Below are 27,025 nucleotides of genomic sequence, written 5' to 3' on the forward strand. Positions count from 1 at the left end.
GAGGTTGTGGGAGGAGTGGGGTGAGGGGGATGGGGAGGGTACATGGGGACCTCATTTTTTGAACATAACATTAAAAAATAGACCAAAAAAAAACCCCAAAAAACAAAAAATAAATAACATCTAAGAAACCATTGACAAACACAAGGTCCTGAAGATGCTTCCCTATATTCTCTTCTAAGGGTTTGATAGTTCTAGCGCTTATATTTCAGCCTTTGATCCACTTTGAGTTAATTTTTGTATAAGGTATAAGGGTAGGGATCCACCTTCTTTTGTTTACAAATGGAGATCCAGTTTTCCCAGCACCATTTGTTAAAGAGATTATTCTTTCCCAATTGAGTGGTCTTTGCCCCTTGTCAAAAATCAGTTGGCCATAAATGTGAGGACTGATTTCTGAGTTCTCAATTCAATTTCTTTGGTCTATATGTCTGTCCTTGTGCCAGTACCATGCTGCTTTCATTACTTTATATTAAGTTTTAAGACTGGGAAAAGCGTGAGACTTCCAACTTCAATTTTCTTTCTCAAGATGGTGTCATTTCAAGGAAAAGAAAATCTTAAAATGTCTCACAGTAACTGAAGTTACATGGGGACAGGAAGGTAGGGAAAGATGGAAAAATGGGAAGACAATATACAAAATAAAGAAATACTGAAAAAGATATACATAGTAAACAATTTAGAGAATTTATTTGGAAAGTAGGAAGCAAAAGCAGGGTTTTAGCATTCATTTAGAATATAAACAAAATAGAAAAAAACTGAACTACAGAAAAGAGAAGTTGGCTTACTGGCCATATTATACATACAAGCAAATAAAATCCAAGTTTCTTTCATGCACATAAGCATTAAGGAAGAGTACAGGAATGTTTACAGAACAGGCCACAAGTATCTTAAAAATTTACATAAGAAACTGTACAGAAATGAAAAAATAAATTAGGCAATTTACAAGAAGTGTTCCATAGTTTACATGAGGCAATAACAGTTTATTATGATTCATATTTGTAACACATCATACATTTTTACAGCGAAGACTCAGTGTTATAAGAATTCACACATGACAAAGATCAGACTTGAAAAGAAGAATGCAATACAGAATAAGGCAACTTAAATCGAAATGGCTTGTGTAAGTAAAATTAACACCAAAATTGAAGTGATAGATTGGGACATATAAACATCTAGGTATGATTTGATCAATAATTGGGTATAATTATTTAAGATATTTACCATTCAACTTCAATTAATAAGTCAAAGGTCTACTGTAGGTCAAACAAAAAGTAAAAGTATATAATACAAAAAAGATGAGACAATTAGCTTATTAGCATGTATGCCCTAATTCCATCAATTATATTTGGGAAAATAGACTAGGGTACTCATTTTAGTTCTATAAGTTATCTTTTAATCCGAAATGCTATAAACTAAAAAAAGGCTACTGAGGAAAAACTGGCAAGTTTCAAAATGGCTTAATACCTGCGAAAATTACTATGTCAAGTAGAAGATTCAGATGAAATAGCAGATATATATAATAAAGCACTAAAATAATCTCAAACCTATTTACATCATCATGTATACTATACAAGGTAAAAACTGAAATGTTTTCTTTAAAAGCTATTGGTACTATAAACACTGCAATGCATGAAAGATGCTTAGAAATAGCAAAACAAAAAAAAACAAAAAACCCAAAACCAAAACAACCCAAGATTAATTTTATAAATTAATCAAACTCTTGATTTTTGCCTTCATTCACTGAATTGTATTGAAAATACCATCCTCATTAGTCCTTTTAAATAAAAAAATTAGCAGTTGCAGAAGACTGAAATAAAATAAAATAGGGGGAAAAAAAAACATTTGACCACTAGAAAAGCCATAATATAAGAATTACAGAAGAAAAAACAATCACTCCTTTCTGCCATAACGATTCAGCACTATGTTATGTGAAGTCCCAGTATTAGCTCAGCTCACTCCTACATTTATTTTAAATAAGTAGTTTAGGAATGCCAGACACATGTCCCTTCAATTATTCCCACACAATCACAAGAATAAAAGTATTTTTAGTTTTCAAATTATTTAAGGTAGAGATGACTGTAATTTATGATATTTCAGCTGACTTACAGGTAATTAAACTTTATTTTATAAATTTGCTATGAATTGTGTGTTTGACACAATTCATCAGCATTTCTAGGATGGGTTCATTCCACATCTATCCTTACTCCTATGATCAGAAATAAACAACATGGGAAGCGGATGTGGCTCAATTGATAGAGTGTCCACCTACCACACAGGAGGTCCAGGGTTCAAATTCAGAGCCTCCTGGCCCATGTGGGAGCTGGTCCACGAGCAGTGCTGCCACACCATACAAGGGTGTCCCCTGTGGAGGGGAGCCCTAGGCACAAGGAGTGCACCCCACAAAGAGAGCCGCCCCGCACAAAAAAAAAAAGCGCAGCCAGCCCAGAAGTGGAGCTGCACACACAGAGAGGTGACGCAGCAAGATCCCCATACCAGGGAGAATGCAAGAAGACACAGAAAATGGACACAAGAGAGCAAAACAAAAGGTGGGGGAAGAGGGGAAAGGGAGAGAAATAAATACAAAAATAAATCTTTAAAAGAAAAAGAAATAAGCAACAGCGTGAAGAAAAAAGACCACTAAAAAAATCCCAAATATATCTAATATTCAGACTTCTTTGAATTTAATGGGAAGTTTTCTTTTTGTACAATGAAAAAGTTCTTATAATAATGCTTATATGGGAAGAGGATGTGGCTCAACTGATAGAACATCCGCCTACCATATGGGAGATCCAGGATTCAAACATAGGGCCTCCTGGCCCGCGTGGTGCGCTGCCACGCGCAAGGAGTACCATGCCATGCAGAGGTGTCCCCGCGTAGGGGAGCCCCTTGAACAAGAAGTGCACCCCACATGAATAAACTGCAGCCTGCCCAGGAGTGGCACCACACACACAGAGAGCTGATGCAGCAAGATGTCGCAACAATAAGAGACAAAGATTCCCAGTGCAGCCGAGAATGCAAGCAGACACAGAAAAACACATAGCAAATGGACACAGAGAGCAGACAACGGGGGAGGAGGGGAGAAAAATAAATCTTAAAAAAAAGACCCTAAAGATATGAACCAATTATGTTATATCCCAAATATTGCCATGAATGAAAATATCTTAAAGAGATCCTGATGATACTTTAGTCATTTCCCATTGTAACAAAACATTTTAGAGCTAGAAGGGACCTTAGAGTTTCAAGCTCAATTATACAAGTAAAATATTAAAGTTACCACGGTGATGGAGTTATTTCTAATATAATGTCAAGTTATCATATCCTGTCCACTGAAAATGTTAAGACAGAGACTACAAACAATAGGTACTGCTTTTAAGAAAACATCTGGGGAAGTGGATTTGGCTCAACTGATAAGAGGGTCCCTGCCTACCACATGGGAGGTCCAAGGTTCAAACCCTGGGCCTCCTGACCCATGTGGTGAGCTGGCGCATGCGCAGTGCTGATACACACAAGGAGTGCCATGCTGCACAGGGTGTCCCCTGTGTAGGGGGAAGCCCACGCGCAAGGAGTGAGCCCCTCAAGGAGTGCCACTATGCGCGGAAAAAAAAAAAGCGCAGCCTGCCCAGGAGTGGTGCTGAACACAGAGAACTGACACAGCAAGATGATGCAACAAAAACAGACACAGATTCCTGGTGCTGCTGACAAGAATGCAAGTGGACAAAAAATGGACACAAGAGTGGACAAAGAACACACAGTGAATGGACACAAGAGCAGACATCGAGGAAGGGAGGAGGAAGAATGGGAGATAAATAAAAAATAAATTAAAAAAAAAAAACACCTGCACTTTGTGAAAGAGAAAATTACTCAAAATTTAGATATAGCAGAAAAACCATGAAAATTCACTTTTCATGCCATCATTATTTTTTCTCTGGGCTTTTGTTCTTATTTTTTTGGTATTTATTTTTTACAGACATAATCTTTGATGGGCTACTAAAATAAATTTTTTCAGGAGGTACCAGAGATTGAACCCAGGACCCTGTACATGGAAAGCAGGTGCTCAACCACTGAGCTACATCTGTTCCTCAATGAAAGTTGGATTTGTATGTTTTTATTTTTAGGGTACTGGGGCTTGAACCCAGGACCTTTGACATGGGAAGCAGGCACTTAACCACTTGAGCTATACCCGCTCCCCCATAACAACTTAAAGAAAGAAAAAAATTACTTTTCATGAGAATTTCACCTCAATAAAAAATTACTCAGCCTGTTTGGGCCTTTAAGTGATTATTACTAGGTTTGGGTGAAAATACAAGACAACTACTATCCCAAATATTGAAACTAGGCAGCAATAGAGATAAATAACATTATTTTCAGGTTTTATTTGATGGTAGGGCCTTGGGTGATAAAGCTTAGAGTAATGAAGTAGACTGAATTCCTTCTGTATTACAATAAAATACACTGAAGTAAACACTTTGATATGTGTACCTATTATTTCATGGCAAATCAAATCAAATATTAAGGACAGATTATTATTTAAGAAAGGCAATATATTTCTAATATCTTGTTTACATGTACCATAAAAGAGTAAGTCAAATGCAAAATAATGTACACTACTTTTTCTGGTCATTAACCTTTATCAGTTCTGACATGGCTTTTAAAAGATGGAATTTCTAAACTACATTCTCAAATGCAAGACTGAAGAGCTCAACAGAAAAAAAAATTACGCTAAGACAAATATGAGAAGATTTTTGTCTACAATGAGCAAAGTGGTTATAAAGGACATTCAGGAACTACTATGCCTGGTTAGACCTTCTGGCAAAGAATGCAACCTTAGAAATAAAGGCAAGAGCACCACTGGTCAAACAGGAAACCTTTCCACATTTAGCTACTTCATCCTGCTTACAGAAATAAGACTGCATTTCAGGAACCAGTACTTACAAATCAGCAATCACATTTGCACTCAGGAAGCTTTTAAGAGATTAATATTTGGCAACTAATCAGAAGCTCTCAGAGGCTTTCAATTATTAGATACAATAATTGGCCACTGGCATAGAATTTCGCAAAACTAAGAAACAACCTATTTTCCAGTTATTTAAATTGGATAAGCTGAGTAAAATGGAATGCCCAAGTTGACAGGCAAGCAACTCTGCTCAGACTTTGCCTGTGGAGAAGTAGTGAAATATATTAAAACTAATATTAGTTCTAAAAGTCTCAAACTAAAAGGCAATCTTTTGGGGGATGCTAAATCTCATGTTCCTTACCACACCTGAAAGTAAAGTGACAGCACTCCTTGTATTTTATAGAGGGTCTAAGAATGAAAATTAAGTCCAAAAGTTATAAAGAGGAGAAAAAGATTCTCTTGTTCATCGAAAATTCAACAAAGAATTAAAAGGTCTCTTTAATCCTCTAAAATTAGCTCATCAAGGTTCAATTAGATTAAGTTAGGGGGTGGTTTTAGTCACTGGAATCATAAAATTTGCTTCAATGAAGAATATATACATTTTGGGATTCCTGGCAACTGCCAGGATATATATATGTCTTGGGCAACTTTATTTACCAGTATCATTGGAAAAAAAAAAAAACGGACATGATGAGATGGCAGGATGCAATATAAGATATTTTTTGCCTGATCAGAAATAAAACTTGTGTAAAATAAACTAGCCCAAATGAGTGACTTCTTACCTACTTTTCTATATTGAAAAAATAAGGTTCTCATGTTTTCTTTCTCAAAATTTTTTAAAAAGCACATATCCAGTTCATGGACACAATAGTGTTCATTTTAAAGAGCTAGTTCTAGAACTGTGCTGTCTAATACTGAGCTCTTGAATTGTGGGTTATCTGAATTGATGTTCTGTTAGTATATTTACAATGATTTCAAAGACTAAGTGGGAAAAAAAAGTAAAATGCCTCCTTAATATTTTTATATTGACTATAAGTTGAAATGATAGTATTGAATTTAGTATTGTATTGGGTTGAAAAATAAGTGAATTCATTAACCTTTTTCTTTTTACTTTTTTAATATGCCTACTAGAAAAGTTTAAATTATAGGTGGCCCACATTGTATTGGACAGCATTATTCAAGAACACAGCATTAACGCTTTACATGGACTGGGCTTAAAGCCCCACCATGGCATGCTTAGAGAAATTTCAAGACATATAATCGTGGCAGCCTCCATCTTAGTTCTGTGTTTTTACTATTCCAGTAATTCTAGGTTATATATGAGAAAAGCTAAGAGCAACACTAGTAAGATTATCCATTTTACATGCATTTTAGCTGGTTAATTTCAGTTTCAAAGAACCAAAGTATGAACTATGGTCCTGAATTAACCAAAGAAAAATGATCAAATTAATTTAAAATTAAATAGACTTTGACAGTTACATTCTTTGTCAAGACTGTTCAAACCTTTTGTTGCTAATGTGTAGAATCTTCCATAGGTACACAGCTTGAAGTTGGTATTATTAAAAAATAAGATCCTTAATTATACAGAAGCCCAAATCAGAATAAACTGAATCAATATGGCATTTTGGCTGAAGAACCTAGTCATTGCAAAGGAAATGGTAAAGTAATAAGTGTGAAGTTACTGAAGGATTTTAAAATGTCCACCAACTGTCATAAATTCAAAGTTACAAAAATTCTAAATTTTACATAATTTTCCCTCTTAATACTTATGCATTTTATCCATGTTCATCTGTTTAGATGAACAAACTGAACTTTATGTATTTGACCACAATATTTAGAAAGTACATGGAGAAATGTTTTTATCAAGCACCCCAGAGTCTACTGAAAACTGCTCTCTACTGAGCAAATTTGAGCAAAATTGTGGTCTGTAAAAACACAAAGTAATACATTTTTCTTTGTGTAATGTAAACAATTTTTAAGCTCTTCAAAGCAAATCCAGATTTACTGGTACTTTATGGAGGTGAGTTTTTTCCCATATGTTTCTACTTTCTAAACCATGAATAACAGACATGAACTATTTCACTGAACTAATGAACCTCCAAAATGTTACTGCCAAAGTAAAAATCTGAAGCATTTTATAACGTTATAAAAAGTAATGACTTCAAAATAGACAAATTCCAAGGCAAAATTATTTTTTACAAATTTTGGAACAGTAATGCTTTTACTACCAGAATGTATAAAACACTGATCATTTTATAATTCTGCAATACTGCCTCCAACTCCCAAAGTTTCAAAACAAACTCATCTTTCAGAATTTCATAACATATTTTTCAGAATAAATGTGATTTTGTTGTTGTTTTCCAAAATAGAATAAAGCCTTTAGCTTTGATAGTTCAGAGCTAATAAAAAGGAATGACTAAATGCAGGCCTGAAATAAATGAAAGAGCACTAATCTCTACCCATACACTGAAGCCATATTCTGTTAGAATATTCCTTTGACCTCATTAAACACACTCCCCAATAAGTAAGCCTCCAATTTCTAAGTAACAGGAATTTTGAAATGCATTGATTAACTCATAAAATAAAGAAAGTGCTATATCACCAAATAGGTGCATTTTCTAGGACTCATTTTAAAATTCAGCCTAAAATTTAACAATATTTCAATTTAACTATGGCATATGAGAAAGGTTATACAAGGTTATACTTCTGGGAAAAGATCACATAAACATGCTTTTTTAAAGGAAGACTGTCAGAAAAACTACAATAATGAATGACTGATATATTCTTCACATTTCTAATATCAGGTAAATATGATCATCTTTGATTGCCATTTCAAAATTTTTTGATTCAGGCTATGTTACTGTCTTCTCAGTAGTAACCAAAACATACATATAACAGACTCGAAACAAATATTTAGAATCAATTATTTTCGCAGGATAAACATTTCCAAGATTTTAAGATCTGTCTGAGCACACAGTACTGCAATGCAGCCTACATAAAATAAATAGAAAATCTTTTAGAGAGGAAGCTCACTAATCAGGCTGCACTGCCTTTAAGGATATAACACTGGTTATATACAAAAGGGAAAGTATTTCAATTACAAATACTTCATGTTACTGAGTGCTGTCTTTTCATATGGCAACATTCAGCAGCTTACCACTTTGACATCTAAAAACCAACAGGAATAGTGCTACTCTTTTATCCTTTGGTTTCCAGTGATGAAAAATGCAGTAATAATGCCTCTGGTATCAGTTCCTCTTGGATGACATGTTAGCAGACAGAAATCTAACGTTTTAGCTGAAATTTGGTAGTCCAAGAAGTGCACCTACTGCTCCAAAGTAACCCTGTATAATTTTTAAACAATTGTTAATGTAGTACAGCTTTTAATTAGTATACAAGATTAACTACTATTAGGAAAACACATTGATATATTATCTATTTTTTGTTCAAGAACATTTATGGAGAAAGCTACCAATGTATATATTAGCTATTCGAATTTTTCAAAATTTTCTTGAATTGTACTTTCAATATACACACCTTTAAAGAAAAGAGTATTTGAAGTGAGGCTTTTAGACACAAAAACTTTCAGGGTTATTACAGCAATTCTCCTCTCCCCTCCCCTTAACTCAATAAACAAAATTCCTTTGGCTCTGCCTGATACTCCCAGGGCATGCCACGTGGAACTGCACAAGAGTACACCATTCTGATCGGTATAGTGAGCAATGATCAGACAGGGATGCTTACAGTAGTCAAACAAATACTTTGAACCTGAATTATCAATTCTTGATAATACATACAATCTGACTTTGACCATAAACTAAATGACTGAAGTCCAAAAGTCTACTCATTCCAAAACATTATTTGAACTGGTATTTACTCAGAAAAGAGTTGAACTAGATATAGTAAATGAATAGGAAAAAAAAAAACCTTGAAGAATAAATTTCAAAATGCTAATAGTGGTGACCTCCGGAGACGGGGGTGAGGTTATGGTGGGAGGATTAAGGAGAAGTTTTATTGTTAAAACATGTATTTTTGCATTGTTCACATTGTTTTACTTTTGTAATCTCAAGGGCAGAAAAACAACAAAGAAAGGCGAAACAATTCAACGAAACAAAGCATACACTAAGTAACAAGCAATACCAGTATTTGGGGAGATCACATCTGATATTGTTCTCTAGGCTAGAAGTAAACAACTGTGAAATTCTTGTCTTAATTGAGTGCTTAACAAGTTAGAGAACCCACTCCTGGTTCTGTATTTTGCTTATAAATAAGAGAATGTATCAAATTTGCATATAAAAAGCACATTATGGGAAGCAGACTTGGCCCAATGGATAGGGTGTCCACCTACCACATGAGAAGTCCCCAGTTCAAACCCCAGGCCTCCTTGACCCGTGTGGAGCTGGCCCATGCGCAGTGCTGATGTGCGCAAGGAGTGCCATGTCACAGAGGGGTATCCCCCGCATAGGGGAGCCCCACGTGCAAGGAGTGCACCCCGTAAGGAGAGCCGCCCAGTGTGAAAGAAAGTGCAGCCTGCCCAAGAATGGCGCCGCACACATGGAGAGATGACGCAACAAGATGACGCAACAAAAAGAAACACAGATTCCCTGTGCTGCTTAGCCAGGATAGCAGTGGTCACAAAAGAACACAATAGTGAATGGACAGAGAGAGCAGACAACTGGGGAGGGGGAGAGAAATAAAAAAACTTAAAAAAAAAAAAAAAATTAAAATTCACAAAATATTGTTTTCCCATCATACCTCATGTTCTAGAAACAACGCTTTCAGTTGACCTTTTGACCAATAATCCAGTGCATATGCCAAAAGTTTCATTGAGAGAGTATTGACACGTAAAAAATTTCCAACAAAGACAACTCTGTTTATTTTCTAAAAGAAAACAATAAAATGACTAATTACTAAGTAAGATTTTACAATACAATATGGTTTACAATGTTACTTAAAAAATGTTAACTATTTTTTATTAGTGCCTACTATATTCCTGGCACCTAATTTAACAACACTGAACATTTTAAAAAATTAGTTCTGTAAAGAACCTACAAAAATGGTTACAGTTGAGATTTGTTCCTTAAAACGACCAATAAATAGTTCATTTAATGAAGTAATTTTGAGACATTACTGATGAGATTAAAGGAGTCAAACCAAGGAAAAGTACTTTAAAATGTGTTTAGGATAAAATAGGCTATAAACCTGTCCAGTAGGTTGCAACGGCATGTTTAACAATGATATGCAATTATGGAATACACATACAGTTGGAAAGTAACACTGTCTTGGGTAGGAGCTTCTATACAGACTGCTGTGTATACTCAACTCCTAGGCGTCCAGGCATTCTTTTTACCACAGCCTGACACATAAAGCCACTCTTTCTGCTAAGAATCCACACTCACTAATTTGGTTTCATAGGTGCCTCTATATCCTTAGATGGGGAAACAAGTGTTTGAATCTCGGGAAAACTTATTCCTATCCTCACAATATACTGACTTTCCAATACAAATCTTTACACATTTCTTTAGAGGGCGTAAAAAGGGGCCTTAATTAATGTTAAATCAATTGAGCAGTGAAAATCTAGATCTACATAGGTAAGAACAAAACTTCTGGATTATTGTCAACTCTGAAAATAAAACATTCCCCAAAACTAGGTTAAAAGACCTGGTAGTGGCTCCTTCAACCAACTTACAACACTGTTACTAAGAAACTTAGATAAAATTCTGGATTTTAACACAGAATAATTCAAAGCATTAATTAGGACCTTTGAACAGTTGTTCTCTCTGCTCAAGCCTCTCCCCAAATATCTGCAGGCTTGATTCCTTCACTTTCTTCAAATCTTTACCCAAAAATCACACTCTCAATGAGGCCCCCTTAACCACTCTATTTACTCTCAATTCATCTTCTGTCACTACCTTATTCCTAATTCTCTTTAACCGGCCTGATTTTCTCTTTTTCAAAAACAGCAGTTATCACCTAATGATATACTACTGAACAATACTCAGGTCACGAGAAAGAACATAAGCTCCACAAAGTCAGGGCTCTTTGTTTTCTTCACCAATGTATCCCAAGTGCCCAGAACAATGCTTGGCACATGGTACTCTGTAAACATTTATTGAATGAATGAATGATTCCTTTAAAAAGCAAAACTTTTCTTTGTGATCTATTAACTTTAATTAAAAAAAAAAAAGAAAAAGAAAAACTTACCAATGCATTTAAGTATTTGATATTTATAAAAATTAAATTTACAATGGGCCAATATAGCTTTTATATGAAAAAAGGTGGAATTGTATATGTATTCTCTTCCAAATAAAAAAGTAACTCAATGATGTGGTAAATCTAGCATAGCAGTATATGCTTTTTGCACTATTCTTAAAGAATATAATTTACATCATTCAAATTTCATGTGAAGAATAAGTCTCAATGCCTTCATAGCCCTGTACAATGCTGCTTGATCCATATGCAACAAGGCAGCACTGTAAAGAAGCCGAGGGCAGTAAGAAAACCAGGTATCCTACTAGCCAAATGCAACATTAATGGCAAAAAAGTTTTAAATAGTTACCTCAAAATGCTTTATTCTTAGAAAGAATGTTCCCTTACATCCTAAAGAGATTTAAGGCTGTATACTTCTGAAAAGGTTTCTGGATAAAGATAGCTTGTAAATATCTTTATTCTATTTCAATCTAAATTAATTTGCCAATTTCTTTAAAGGTAATGTAACAATTTGGGTACAGAATACACATACTTAATGACTTAATAGGACATTTCAATCCTTGAGATCTCCTGAAGGAACATGAAGAAGCCCTACTAAAGTACTTAAAACTCCAGTGCACATTTTTCATATAATTAGATTTTTTTTACCTCATTAACAGCACACATCCGTGCCACAGAACCAATGTTATTGGTAATAGTAACTAAAGTAGCTCTTGCCAGATCTTCTTTACTAACAGATTCTCGCTTCTCCTTATAAATCATATTACCAAAACTGCAGAGAAATGGAGAATAAACAACAAAAGTCGAAACTGTTAACAAGCAACATTTCATACATTAGTAGCAGTTATCTACAATCCTTTTTTTTAAAATTATTTTTAAGGTACTAGGGACCAGGGATTGAACTGGGGACCTTGTGTGTGGGAAGATGGTGCTCAGCCACTGAGCCACATCAACTTCTGTGAGTTGTTTTTTCATTTGTTTTGCTTGTTGTTTGTTTTTGTTCTTACAGGAGGCACCAGGAACTGAACCTGGGACCTCCCATGTGGGAAGTGGGCGCTCAACTGCATGAGCCACATCTGATCCCCAGTCCTGCATATTTTTTAAAAATTAGGATCAAGAGAGTAATAAAAGCATATAGGGAGGTGGACTTGGCCCAATGGATAGGGCGTCTGCCTACTACATGGGAGGTCTGCAGTTCAAACCCTGGGCCTCCTTGATCCATGTGGAGCTGGCCCGTGCGCAGTGCTGATGGGCACAAGGAGTGTTGTGCCATGCAGGGGTGTCCCCCGCATAGGGGAGCCCCACGTGCAAGGAGTGTGCCCCGTAAGGAGAGCTGCCCAGTGCAGCCTGCCCAGGAATGGTGCTGCACACACGGAGAGCTGACACAACAAGATGACACAACGAAAAGAAACACAGATTCCCAGTGTCGCTGATAAGGATAGAAGCAGTCACAGAAGAACACAAAGAGAACAGACAACTGGGGGGTGGGGTGGGAATAAATAAAAAATAAATTAAAAAAAAAAAGCATATAAGATAAAATTAAAAGGAACTAATCTACACAAGGAATAAATAATGTCTTTCAAAGAATTAGTGTTAAAATTAAGTAAAGACCCTACCCCCTTACAGAAGCTTTGAACTACCAGAAACATCTTTCTAAAAGCTCCAGAAAACAGCCAAAGGATTGTAGTAACAGGGTGAGTGCTGAATCAAGAAAAAGGCCACTTAAAAGTGAGAAGATCTTGTGGTGCCCTGGCTGGCCCAACCCAACCCTGTCACCAAGACTGTCATGGAGCCAGACAGTGGCTCTCAGTGTGGATCCCTGGTTCCAGTTCTGGAAGGAACAGAGTAACTCTCATGCACACACTGGGTATGTATATGTCTGGCCCAATCTGTCCAGTGGTGGGTGGAGGGATTTGCTGTTCCAGAACTTCCCTGTGTGTAGAAGATGGCTCACTAAACTCTCCTATAGAGGACTATAGAGCCTCAGAGTGTAAATTTCTGTAATAACACACTAAATTATATGAAAATGTCCAAGTTTCAGCAAACACAAAACATACAACAAAACAGGAAATGATGACCCAGGCACGGGAGATAATTAAGGCATTAGACAACATCAATGAGGAAGCTCAGACCCAGGATATTCTAGACAAAAACTAAAAAAAAAAAGCCTAAATAAACTCAAAGAGCTAAAGGAAATAAGGAAAATGACTAAAAAAATGAGTAGCAACAGAGAGAGAGAAATTATGAAACAGAGCTCAAGACCACAGCAACAAAAGTTTAAAAATTTCCTCGAGGGTTCAACAGCAGATTGGAACTGGCAGAAGAAAGAATCAGTGAACTTGAAAATAAGACAATGAAATCATCCACTCTGAGGAGCACAAAGAGGAAAGACTGAGAGTCTATGGAACCTGTGAGACACCTGAATGTACCAATATACACATTGTGTGAGTCCCAGGAGGAGAAAAAAGGAGCAGAAAGAATATTTAAAGAAATAATGGGTGACAACTTTCCAAATTTAATGGATATGAATATATACATTCAAGATGCACAACGAGAACCAATGAGGATAAACCCAAATAGAGCCACAGCACGCCATGTTATAATCAAACTGTCAAATACCAAAGGTAAAAAGAGAATTCTGAAAGTTGCAAGACACAAGTTAACTTATCACAAACAATGGAGCCTCAAGAAGATTAAATGCAAGTTTTCTGCCAGAAAGCATGGAGGTAGGAATGCAGTAGGAAGACATATTTAAAGTGCTGAAAGCAAAAAACTGCCAGTGAAGAATTCTTTCTCTAAAACTGTTTTTTAAAAATGAGAGCGGGATTAAGACATTCCCAGATAAAAAGAAGCTGAGGGATTTTACCACTACTTGACTGGACCTACAAGGAATGCTAAAGGAAGTTCTACGGTTGAAAGGAAGGGACACTAGACAACTGACTAAAGCCTCATGAAGAAATAAAGATCTCTGGTAAAGATAATAACATGGGTAAATAGAATAATGGTACTATTTTATTTTTGATTTGTAACTCTACTTTTTCCTACAGGCTGTAAAAGGCAAATGCATAAAGTATAATGATAGGTCAATGGTTTTGGACTCATAATGTAGAATATGTAATTTGTGACAAGAACTATATTAAGGTGGGGTGATAGAGGAGTACAGGAACGGTTTATATATGCTACTGAAATTAAGTTACTATCAAAGCAAAGGAGACTGTTATAGATTTAGGAAGTTAAATTTAAGCCCCATGCTAATCACAGGTGAAAATAACAGAGAACATGCAAACTCACAGAGACAGAAAGTAGAATACAAGTTACAGAGGGTGGGAAGGGGTAGGGGTTAATGGGGAGTTAATGCAAAAGGAATATAAAGTTTCTGTTGGGGTGAAGGGTAAGATACAGTAATGGATGGTGAGAGGGTACTGCATCATTGTGAATGTGATTAATCCCACTGAATGGTAGGCATGCGAGAGGTTGGGAAGTCAAGATTAATGTTATATATATTCCTCCAATTAAAAAAAAAGAGAAATTAAAGAGATAATGACAAATGCATTACATGATACTAGATGGGATCTAAAGAATGGAGGAGAAAAGGCTCAAAGGAATATTATTGGGACATAAGAGAAAATTGGAATGTAGACCAACTCAACATATTTATTAAACTTGCTAATTTAATAAGGTGATCATATAAGTGAACATCCTTGTTCATTAATATACATGGAGATATTATGTGTTTAAAGAGTAGGATGTATACAATCTGCTTTCAAATGTTTTGATAGCTAGAATATGACAAATGTGGCAAAAAGGTTAATATTGGTGGGTCTTGATATCTGGGGGTGGAGTATGTTAGAGTTCTCTGTATGGAGTGTGTATTCTCTTTGCAACTGTCCTGTGAGTTTGAAATTGTTTCAAAACTAAAAATTTTAAAACGTTAAGTCTCACAAAGGAACACAATTAGTTCTTATAAGAAACCAAAGATTACTAAAATATCTTTATTTCTAAATTTGATAGAAAACAATTAAATTGAAAGTATGGGAAGTCAAGAAAAAATAGGGAAGTACATTTTGATTTGCTTTAGATTACAAAATATTTCCAAAGATATCTCAGTTTTAACATCAAGTTTGTTTTCATTCGGTCATAACAAATATTTCTGACATACTAAGCATTGTGCTGGTGACACAAACCAAGTCCCTCAAGCACTAAATTATTCTACTGCAGGGCTGTCAAATAAAATAACAGCTAAGTATAACTTCCATTTTTTTCCTATTAAAAGTAAAAAAAAAAAAAGGCGAAATTAATTTTAATAATATATTTTATTTAAGCCAATATATTAGCATCATTTCAACATGAGACAAAAACTGCATTCCAAGTGCTCAACAGCCACATGTAGGCCCAGCAGAAGAGACAGCAAAAGAAGTGTTAACTATAAGGGGGTTGGGAGTAGGGAAACAGGATCCCCCAAGAACACAAAGATAAGAAAAACTTGTATCACTGTGGAAAGAGAGAAAGTTGAGAAGACATAAGGAAAGGTTTTTTCAGAGTAAAATGATCAGAAAAACTTAGCCAGATAAAGCAAAGAAAAGTCGTAGGCATAGACAAAGATTAAAGGCATAGAGAAATGAGAGAACTGAAAACTTCTATGAAATTAAAAGTACGCTGAATGATCAGAATAAAGGGTCTGTAATGAGGGAAGGACAAGAAATATTGCTGCAAAGTCAGGCAAAGTTCACTAGTGAAGAGCACTGGATGCTTGGACAAAGAACTTGGGATTCACAAGCAACAATCAATTAGAAAGAAACAACATAACTAAAAATATAAAATATTTAGGAATAAGTTTAAAAAGCAATATACAAACTATACGAAAAAAACTTTAAAATGTTCTGAATGTTACAAAAGTAACCTTAAACAAGTGAAAACACAAGCTATGTTCTTGGATAGCAAGACATAAAGATGTCATTTCTCCCCCTAAAGAGAGCTGGGATATTGCATTTATGCAACTGAGTAAACCTTCTGAAACAAACTAAAATGACTAAAGCTGGATCCATACAAACCCCAAGATAAAGTACAAATGAAAAGAAAATTTAAACTATAAAAATTAAAACCAGTGAAGTAGCAAACAAGGGTTTCTTTATCAACTTGCAATGTGGAAGATTTACTCATTAAGAATCAATATCCGGAAGTGGATTTGGATCAACGGATAGTGTGTCAGCCTACCACATGTGAGGTCCAGGGTTCAAACCCAGGGCCTCCTGACCCATGAACTGGCCCATGCACAGTGCTGATGCGTGCAAGGAGTGTCCCCTGAAAGGGAAACCCATGCACAAGAAGTCCACCCCATAAGGAGAGTTGCCCAGTGCGAAAAAAGTGCAGCCTGCCCATGAGTGGCGCCACATACATGGAGAGCTGATGCAGCAAGATGACGCAACAAAAAGAGACACAGATTCCCGGTGCTGCTGACAAGATTATAAGCAGACACAGAAGAACACACAGCAAATGGACACAGAGTGCAGACAACTGGGGGGAAGGGGAGGGCAGGGAAGGGGATAGAAATTAAAAAAAAAAAAAATCAATATCCAGAAATGGTAAAAGAACTCATATAAGGGAAACGGACTCGGCCCAGTGGTTAGGGTGTCCGTCTACCACATGGGAGGTCCGCGGTTCAAACCCCCGGCCTCCTTGACCCGTGTGGAGCTGGCCCATGCGCAGTGCTGATGCGCGCAAGGAGTGTCCTGCCATGCAGGGGTGTCCCCCGCATAGGGGAGCCCCACAGTGTGAAAGAAAGTGCAGCCTGCCCAGGAATGGCGCCGCCCACACTTCCCGTGCCGCTGCCGACAACAGAAGCAGACAAAGAAACAAGACGCAGCAAAAAGACAAATAGACACAAGAGAACAGACAACCGGGGGCGGGGGGGGGGGCATTTAAATAAATAAATAAATCTTTAAAAAAAAAAAAGAACTCATATAAGTTGACTATATGACAATGCAATAGAAAAAGAACATAACAGATAGTCACAGGAGAAAAAAAAGTTCTTGACCTGTTAGTAAGAGAAATGCAAATTAAAATGACAAACCACAGGGAAAGGCATTCTCATATACTGTCAGTGAAGGTGCAAGACAGTACACAACTCCTACAGAAGGCATACTTGACAGTATCTTTCAAAATTGCAAGTGGATTTTTTTTGCATTCCTACTTTTATGTAAACCTATACCTGTACAAAATAAGGTATGTACTTAAGGTTTCACATTGAACTACTGAACTGTATATGGCAAAATAAGGGAAACAACCCAAACCCAAATATCTATCAAGTATGATACATCTACACAAGGGAATACCATGAAGCTGCTAGAAGGCCGGGGATGGGGTGGGGTGGTGGGTTACCTTATATATATGGAAAGAGTTCTAGGATATATAGGTGGTGTTAAAGAGTATATACAATATACTATATAATGGTATAAAAGTATGCTAACTTTTTGTATTAAAAAAAAGAGGGATAAGAAGAACATGTGTTTGCATTTGCTCAAAGAAACACTGGAAGGATATTCAAAGAATGACTAAGAGTGTTTCCTATAGGGTGCACTCGGAATAGAGTTCTTAATGTATACTTGATTTTTAAACTATGTGAATGTTCAAAACTTGGAACCTAACCTCTGAGGAAAAGAGGAAGTCCCCTTACAAATGCCTGATAAACTGCTTTCCAAAAAATGCATGTTATATTGAACTACAACATAAATGTTAAACATACCTAGATGCTACAGTCCAACCTGGCAGACCAAATCTTTCATAATCTCCTCCATAAATATCACGGACCAGTTTGTCAGCTTGGGTGCTGTCACCTTTGGATGCCATTTCAAGAGCCTCTTCAAAACTTTCACAGCCAGTTAATAAGCTGCATAAACCCAGAAAGGTACCCCCGCCAAGGCTAAAGAAAATAAAGAAACTTCATTAAGTTATATTTACACTGTATTCTTTCTAAGTAAAAGGGTAAAACTGATTTATTCAATACACACAAAAAAGAACATATTGCTGCTGCTAAGTACTGAATAGTAACAAAACGAAGAAAGGTAAGAAAAATGCTTAGTAAACTAAACTTGCCAGATTAACGAAATATCTAGAGGAAAAATTACTTGGTGGAAGCAATAAGAGGAAAGGACTTTGCAGCAGCTAAATATACATTTGTGCGTGGGTGAAAACTTGCAATTCTAAATGCTTTCCAGGTAAATGATTTTGCAAAAGACTTATTTATGTGGTCTCAAAGAACTAAAATCAATTCAGTATGATACTTTTAGCGTGACCTAAAAATGAAGTGGGAACATTTACGTCAGGCTGGTCATCATGTTCATGGTAGAAATTTACCTAGTTCTACTATTTTTTTTAATATATTCACAGAGTGAAATTATGTTTCTCTAATACTTAAACCAAAACCTCTGCTCCAGGAAGTGGATGTAGCTCAAGCCATCTGGACATCTGCCTACCACATGGGAGGTCCTGGGTTCTGTTTCTGGTGCCTCCTAGAGGTGGTGAACAAGGCAGTGAGCTGGCATGGCGAGCTGACCCAACAAGATGTTGTAACAAGGAGACACAAAGAGGAGACACAAAGAGAGACACAACAAAGCAGGGAGTGGAGGTGGCTCAAGTGATTAAGTGCTTCTCTCCCACGTGGGTTCAGTTCCCGGTGCCTCCTAGAGAAGATGAGTAGACACAGAGAGCAAACACCGAATGGACACAGGGAGTAGACAATGAGTGCAAACAACAGGGTGGGGGGGTGCTGAATAAATAAAATAAATCTTTATAAAAACAAAAAAACAAAACCTCTATTCCCTATTCATCTTAATTTCTTACAGGTTCTATTCCTGAATTGACAGGATGAATTTCTACTTACTAAAAGTAACTAAATAGGTAATACTTGCCTTTCTAAATCTTTGGCATAGAAAATTACATGGGAGGTAGATTTTTAACCTATATTGACATAAACTACTAATTAAATTTAAACATAATTTAAATAGGAATAGTACTTTAAGACTGAAATGATTTTTTTACAAGTCTAAAGTATTCCAAAGTCTTTGCCCCTCAATTAAAAAAAGCAGTAGTACTCTCTGCCTCTCCTTAATAGTTGATGAAATATGTAACAAATCACAAGAAAAACACCAATCTCATCTTGCACTCGTATCTGAGATATTCCAGAACATTTTATGGGATATTTGGAAGATTAATGTTAACCTATGAAGAGCTCACAATGTTACTGCCACCGTAAAAAATTTTGGCACTCTTAATCCCACTCCTAGGTATACATCAAAATGAACCGAAAGCAGGCACAAACAGATACTAGTACACCAGTGTTCACAGCAGCATCATTCACAATAGCCAAAAAGGTACACACAACACAGGTGGCCATCAATGGACAAATAACAATACGTGGTATATACAAATAATGGAATATTCAGCCATAAAAAGGAATAAATGCTGATTCATGCCACAAAGTGGATGACCCTTGAAAACATTATGCTAAATGAAATAAGTAAGACACAAAAACACAACTATTACATGAATCCACTTATAAGAAATACCCAGAATAAGAAAATTCAGAGACAGAAAGTAAATTAGAGGTTACTCAGGGCTCGAGCAGGAGGAATAGTTATTGCTTAGTAACTATTAACAGAGGTCCTGCTTTGGGTAAGATTTTAGTAATGAATGGTGGTGAGTAGCACAATATTTTAAATGTAATACCACTGAATTATATAATTAAAAATGGTTAAAATGGCATATTTTATATGTTGCCTTAATAAAAATAAATATTTGCTCTTACCATATGGAAACTTTGATGCTAATTAAGGCTAACAAATATTTAATGATCATAGCTAATAGCTAAGTCTTAAAACACATACCTTACAGAAAGATTATATGCAACATTTCAATTTACAGTTACATATCTACATTTTTTGCTGTTGTACAAATGTTATTTTCCTGGTAAGACCAACAATAATACATTGATTTCATAACTTCTGTGTATAATACAATCTGAAGGCTGTAATAAGATCAAAAAGATTTTTATACTACCTTGTCCCGGTTACTCGTTTATAGTTGTCTTTGGAATGGACTGCTAAAATACTGACTCCTGAACCAATGTTCACTACTAGAAGTGGATAGGGATCATCCAGGTTAAAAGGCATCTTTTGGCATTGCTCAGGTTCTGAGGCATTAGCAAAATAATAGCACTCTGCTTGTCCATTGAAACTGACAGAATCTATATACAGCAAGCCCTTTACAAGGCAGTCAAGTTCATCCAGTTTGTGCAGGTGGAGGTTTCCAATCTGTTAAAAATACAAAAAGAAAAGCATATTTATGTGAAAAAAGGGAACCCATTCAAAATACTTGACTCAGCTGTCCAGTATAATTTTCATGTACTTTCTAAAACTTCAAAATCATCTATGATACACATTTTCACCAGCTTTGTGTCAAAATCTCTTAGGGACTTTACCTAGTTCAGTAGTTCCCAATAGAGGTGATAGCACCTCTAGGGGCATTCTGGAAATCTGTTGAGGCATTTTAGTTTTCAAACAGATAGGGAGGAAGGGAGGACCAAACTGACATTTAGTGAACAGGGGCTAGGGATGCCAGACATCCTGCAATAGATGAGGCAGTTCTGCAAAACAAAGAACTACCCCATCCCTGCACAACAGTTGAGTGTTCAGTGTAACACTTACATAGATGTGTTTTGTTTGTAATTATCTGAGCCTATATAAATAGTTATCTATCTAAACACAAAGCATTCTTTATATGATTTTAATATATACTTAATTCACCAGGAATGCAACCACCAAATAAACTGAGGGAATACCGTGCTTTTGTATTGCTTAGCATTTTACCAAGTGTTGTTGAGCATCTTGGAAAGTCCTGTCACCAATAATGCTACTCATGGCATTTGATTCTATAATAAAACATACCATGTTCATCTAGCATTTGTAGTTTTAGTACTCATGATCAATCTATGCATAATTGCAAGCATCTAGCTAGTTTCATTTTGTTCTCTGGTGTGATCATAACAATCTACCTACTGACAAATACCTTAACTCCCTGCCTGTATATTATAGTCTGGGAATTAGGTTTGAAATTATCAAATTCATTTCAGTTTAGGAAAGTACAAAATGTTATATAAAAGGTCTCAGTTTAGACATCACTTCCTCCAAAAAGATTTTCAATTCTATTAAGATTTGTTAGCGCCTACTCCTGTGTTACCATGGCAACTCTTTTCATAGGAATAGCATCAATTATAATGCATTGTATTTTTACTTATAACTTACTGTCTGGTGTAGAACACTATACTCTTTAGGGCTAAGTCTGTGTCTCATTCCTGACTCTGTTCTCCAAATGTCTAGCACAGTACCTGACACACAGTAGATGCTCAAATATTTGCTTAATCAGTGACCGAATATCAATTAAAAAACTCCAAACATTATAAAGAATTTCATCACTAGAAAATATTGACACATTTTTAAAAAAATTAGAATGCCATATTTTGGAGTTTATTATCTTCAATGGCCAGGTGAAAGCTGGCTTCAAGGACACTGCTTCTAGAAAGCATACTGGCAAACCTGAAATATCACATGACCAAACAAACTGGTCTCAAATTCATGAAATTTATGTTCAAATAACATACACAAATAAAGATAAAATGAATACAAAGCAGTGTTATCCATCCACAGGAAAAAAATCAAAACAAAAATTTGGAACTTAATCAACTATTTTAAATTACAAGGGGGCTCACTTGAGAGCCACGAAAGTGTTCACTTATGTTCTATTAACAGAATTTTCTTAAATGAATTTGAGAAATGTAATGGCCCACATGCATGTTTTCAAGGATAACAAATCTCAGTCACCCTAGATACCAACTTTTCAATCTTTATTCTAATTGAAAGGAGAAGCTTGGCAAACCCAACTCAAATCAATACTCACAAAGTCCTCCTGCCATATCCAAACCACCCCTTTTGAGACAGGAACATGGTAGGGCTGGTGCTGTACAACCAGGAACAAAGGGGTAACAGGGCTTTTCATTCATTTCATTCAAGTATCTACTAACCAAAAGACACTGGCTTCAGTTGGGGTTTGGGAAGGAGATGGCCCTAGGAAAGATGACTATATTAACTATATAGATTTTGAGTTAATAATAATTTTTTAAAAAACCCATGCAAATAAATGTAGGAAATAGTGAAAATAATTCAAGCCCCACTTATATCTTGGTTTTGCAAACTACTGAATTCTTTAAGCCCCCCACTCCCTTGTCACTTTGAAGCAGAGCCCTAGCCTTATAGCAGGTTTTACCAAATATTATGTGTAAGAACATTATGTAATTTGTGATCCAAATCTAGGCAATTTTGAGTCATCCTAAAAAGGTGTTTAAATGCCCCAAACCAAAGGTTAGTCATCCTATGTATTAGAAGGGGAACTGACCTAAGGAGCATGACACATGGAATCTAGCCACATATTGAACAAAATGTATATTAAAATTTGACTAACAGATACGTACTGTACGAAAATCTTCTTCAAACTTGTAAGCACCACCTCCTGTAGCACATAGCACCGTGTGTAATGTTGAGAAGTTTTTATCTCTTCCCATTTGGATAAAAGTAGGCAGGTCCTGGGTTGGAAATCTGATAAAGTGCAAGTTCCCTCTTCGGCCAAAAAGTGTCAAATCCTTCAGTTCAAGATGTACATCTCGAATGCCAGTGGATCCATATGCTACATGAGAAGTCAAATATTTCCGGATACTTTTTAGGCTCTCAACTTCTTCTTGTTCTTCTTCTGCTGTGATATCAATAGGTTCAAAATATGAAAGTTTTACTAGAGTTCCCCCAATGTCCATGCCAAACCATGGGAAAGCTGTGGATATAAAAAATAAATAAATATATTGATTTGGGAAATGCAAACTAGAAACTTGAATTAGTTAAATTTTATTTTCAATAACACAGAGTATCTTCTATGTATCATTTACCTTTTCCCCTTCAAATTGTTACTTGTATATGTTCTACAAATCCAAACACAGGATCCTTAGGGCTGGCCCAAAGCTTTTACTTCCTGGTCTGGTAGGGATTCCTTCTCATTTATTAAATACTTATCATTGAACACAGAGAATAGAAAGAATTTGGAACAATTTTATTTCAATAAATAAGTCATCACCTAGGGCTTGAAAATCTGTTTCTATAAATAATTTAATATAATTAGCCTATAATCGCTTCAAGTAGCCCAAAGGAAAAGTAGCCTTCTTAAAAAAGAAATCTTTTCCTTTGCTTGTTAAGCATGTTAGGTTTCTTTGGTTCATCTGGTTAATGCAATTAGCTGTTAAGAGTATTGAAGGTAAGTCTATTGAGGGACAAAGATTTCAGCAGGCAGTACAGTGTGGTGGAACGATCAAGTTTAGAACTCCGTATTCTCTCACTGGGAAAAAAAAGCCATTCACATCTCTGTATTTTAGTTTCTTAATTTCCTTCAGTAAATAATTACCAAGCCATCTTCTCTGTCGGGGAATGAGAAAGTAAAGTCAGTAAGATAAAATTCTTGCTTTCTAGGAGAATTCAATCTAAAAAGGAATATAAATACAAGTATATACAAGAACAAGATAGGTTAAACAAAAGTATCTGCAATGTATAGACTAGAAGGAATACTAAATAAAATAGCCTATCAGAATGCAAAGAAGCATAAGTCATATTAGGGTACAAACTAGGAAAAGACGTGAGGATGAAGAAGTAGGTACAAGTCAATCCAAAGGGCCTTTCATGCCCTTAGCCTAAACTAAGCTTATAGACTTAAACCTGCAGGCAATGGAAGGGCATTATTGACACTGTAGCACAAAGAGTACTACAGTCATAGCTGCAAATTAGAAAGCTTAGTTAGAGGCAGTGTGTGGAACAGACTGCAAGAAGTGCTTAAGATTAGCCTGTAATTAAGGCTAAGGCATTCTAACTCTAGTATAAGATCAGAATCACCTAGGTAGCATTTAAAAATTAGATTCCTCAGCTCTTACCCCAGAGGTCCTAGACAATAGCTTTTAAGAGTGAGATTTGGGGAATCTACTTTTTAAAAATATGTACACACACATCTATCATATCTATTTCCAGGTGATTCTTCTATAGCTACTTCTGTGTGGCATTTGAGAATAACTGGTTTAGGTCACCTCTAAGATCTCTTCATGCAATGACATTCAGTTCTACAATATGATTTCCTCACCATTTATTGGTCATAATAATCCTTATAAAGATATGAGGTAGTATTTTACCACTATTCCCAAAGCTTGGGGGAAAGTTGTACTTTTATGAATTACAAATATTCTAATTAAAGCACAACTAAATCAGTTTTCCATAGGACTACAATTAATATTTACAGAGAGCTCACAATCTGCCAAAATATGCTAAGAAGTGACTATATACCTCTAACAGTAGCATTGTCCTACTATGTGCATCAGTTTACACACAAGGATAGGAAGCAAAGAAATTACTAAATTGCTTAAGGTCAAACTGTTAATAAGTGACAGAGGCAGGATTCCATCCTAGAATATTTGTGTATATCCTCTGGGTTCTTAATGATTATTATAGTGACTCAAAAAGAACACGATACTTAAGTCACATTTTTTGTTTCATTTAGTACACGGATACAGAATGTAAAGCAGCAAAGTGTATTTAACATTTTTATGGGAAAACTGTCAAGGAAAACTAATTCCCTCTAAAATGTCTACTTCATGTCTGATTTTACTTATTTGACACTTGTGTACCAATAGAGGATGAGGAACATATGATTCAATGACACAGGATTCTATACATAGCTCCATTTCAGAATTTACATTTTTACCAAAATTAGTAAATGATTTTGAATATAAGGAATAATTCTCATGATCTAGAGAAATAGCTGGTTTGTTTTTGATTTTGTTTTAAAGATTGATTTATTTATATCCCCCCCTTCCCCTCCTCCCACCCTGCTGTTTTTGCTGTCTGTGTTGTCTTCTCTTCTCATTTTCTGTCCTCTAGGATTCACCGGGATTCGATTATGGAGACCTCTGATGCGGAGAGATTCCCTGTCATCTCAGTTCCTGGTTTCTACTGTGCTTCACCTTGACTCTCCCCTTCTTCTTTGATATAGCATCATCTTACCACGTGACTCACTTGTGCGGGGCACTGGCTCACCATGTGGGTACTTGGGTGGACACTGCCTTGCCGCGAGGGCACGCTTTCTCTTCTTTTTTCACCAGGAGGCCCCAGGGATCAAACCCAGGTCCTCCCATATGGTAGGTGGAAGCTCTATCACTTGAGCCACATCTGCTTTCCTGATTTGTTTTTATATCTGAAACCCAAATTGCAGATCCAGATCTACATTAGGGGCAACCTAAAAATGAAACTTTTCCTTTTAGGTAATAAGATTTAAGACCATAATTTGGGAATCTAGGGGCAGTAAGACCCCAAACAGACACTGTGCTTTTATGTCATCTAGAAACTGATATTAGGGAAACGGACTTTGGCCCAGTGGTTAGGGCGTCCATGGGAGGTCCGCGGTTCAAGCCCCGGGCCTCCTTGACCCGTGTGGAGCTGGCCCACGCGCAGTGCTGATGTGCGCAAGGAGTGCTGTGCCACACAGGTGTGTCCCCTGAGTAGGGGAGCCCCACGCACAAGGAGTGCACCCCATAAGGAGAGCCACCCAGCGGGAAAGAACGTGTAGCCTGCCCAAGAATGGCGCCACACACACGAAGAGCTGACACAAGAGACGCAACAAAAAGAAACTCAGATTCCCGTGCTGCTGACAACAACAGAAGCGGACAAAGAAGACGACGCTGCAAACAGACACAGAGAACAGACAACCAGGGCAGGGGGGAAGGGGAGAGAAATAAATAAAATAAACAAATCTTAAAAAAAAAAGAGAGAGAGATTAAGCTAAAAATCCTTATTTTCCCAAATTCAAAATAATTAAGAATCAATCAATGTTTGCTTTTTTGTTTCTGTGCCTCAGGTCAAGCAAATGTAGAGGTCAAAATACACATGCAAATAAAAATGTAACTCAAGGAGCAAACCACAAAGCTAAAGAGTTAGTTGTTCAAATTCGTCCTATTTTCATTTTTAGTCACAAGCTTTGCTCCCAAGTTTATAAATACCTGAATATTGCAATTCTTGAAAGAAAAGAAACCCCAATTAACACTTAGATGAAGAACTTTTAATTATTACACAAAATCATTAATTCCGTTTCAAAGGAACGATACTGTCTAGGAAATTATTTCCAGTTTATAGATAAAGTATTGGAGAATAAGAAATTATCTACTTTTCTAAAGCTACACATGAGCACTTAAGTTTTTGATCCCCTGAACTTACACTAGACAATTCCAAAATATATGCCTTCATCTGGCAGTAGAACCACTAATTTCTATGTGGTGGCGGTCCACTTCTCCCCTCACTTCCCTTGAATGTAATTCTGCTTTTAAAGTCTGGAGTGCATGAAAGTTAATGTTTACTCAGTCTTTCCCAGAGAAAGAAAATGACTTTCTCTGGTGTAATTATAATTAAAATAAGACTTCTACTGTTTCTTTAAAAGACTTTTCAGGCATGCTGAAATGCATGAATTGCATGAAATGACTAGACTTAATGCACAAAGAAAACATTACACGAAAGTAGAAAATATTCTTCAACAGAGCTATATAATTTCACACATATATTACATTTAATACCTTATAAATTTCTCATTTGTTTTAAGTTACATTAAATATTGACATTTACAAACATTCAAAAGAACTTATAAATATTCAAGAGAAATGTGCAAAACATAACCATCAACAACCAGGAACTCACCATCATTTTAAGAAATAGAATATGTGATTATGCCAAATACCACTGACTGTACTCTTTGGATGAACTGTATGCTTTATTAACATGTATCCAAAAATTGGTTTGTTAAAAAAAA

The 27,025-nt window shown here is 36.1% G+C and overlaps 1 protein-coding gene across 1 annotated transcript in view; it reads right to left on the reverse strand.

The window, feature by feature from the left end:
- Window positions 1-655: 655 nt before the first annotated feature.
- The window catches only part of PANK3 (pantothenate kinase 3), a 30,883-nt gene continuing 4,513 nt past the window's right edge, over window positions 656-27,025 (reverse strand). The window contains exons 2-7 of the mRNA XM_004447378.4: window positions 22,620-22,972; window positions 20,153-20,406; window positions 17,841-18,017; window positions 11,747-11,870; window positions 9,644-9,769; window positions 656-8,232 (exon numbers count right to left, since the gene is read on the reverse strand). Of these exons, the coding sequence (XP_004447435.1) occupies window positions 8,182-8,232; window positions 9,644-9,769; window positions 11,747-11,870; window positions 17,841-18,017; window positions 20,153-20,406; window positions 22,620-22,972 (1,085 nt within the window). The 3' untranslated portion in view covers window positions 656-8,181. The remainder of the gene's footprint in view (window positions 8,233-9,643; window positions 9,770-11,746; window positions 11,871-17,840; window positions 18,018-20,152; window positions 20,407-22,619; window positions 22,973-27,025) is intronic.

Source organism: Dasypus novemcinctus, chromosome 2, assembly GCF_030445035.2.
Source record: "Dasypus novemcinctus isolate mDasNov1 chromosome 2, mDasNov1.1.hap2, whole genome shotgun sequence".
Taxonomy (NCBI): domain Eukaryota; kingdom Metazoa; phylum Chordata; class Mammalia; order Cingulata; family Dasypodidae; genus Dasypus; species Dasypus novemcinctus.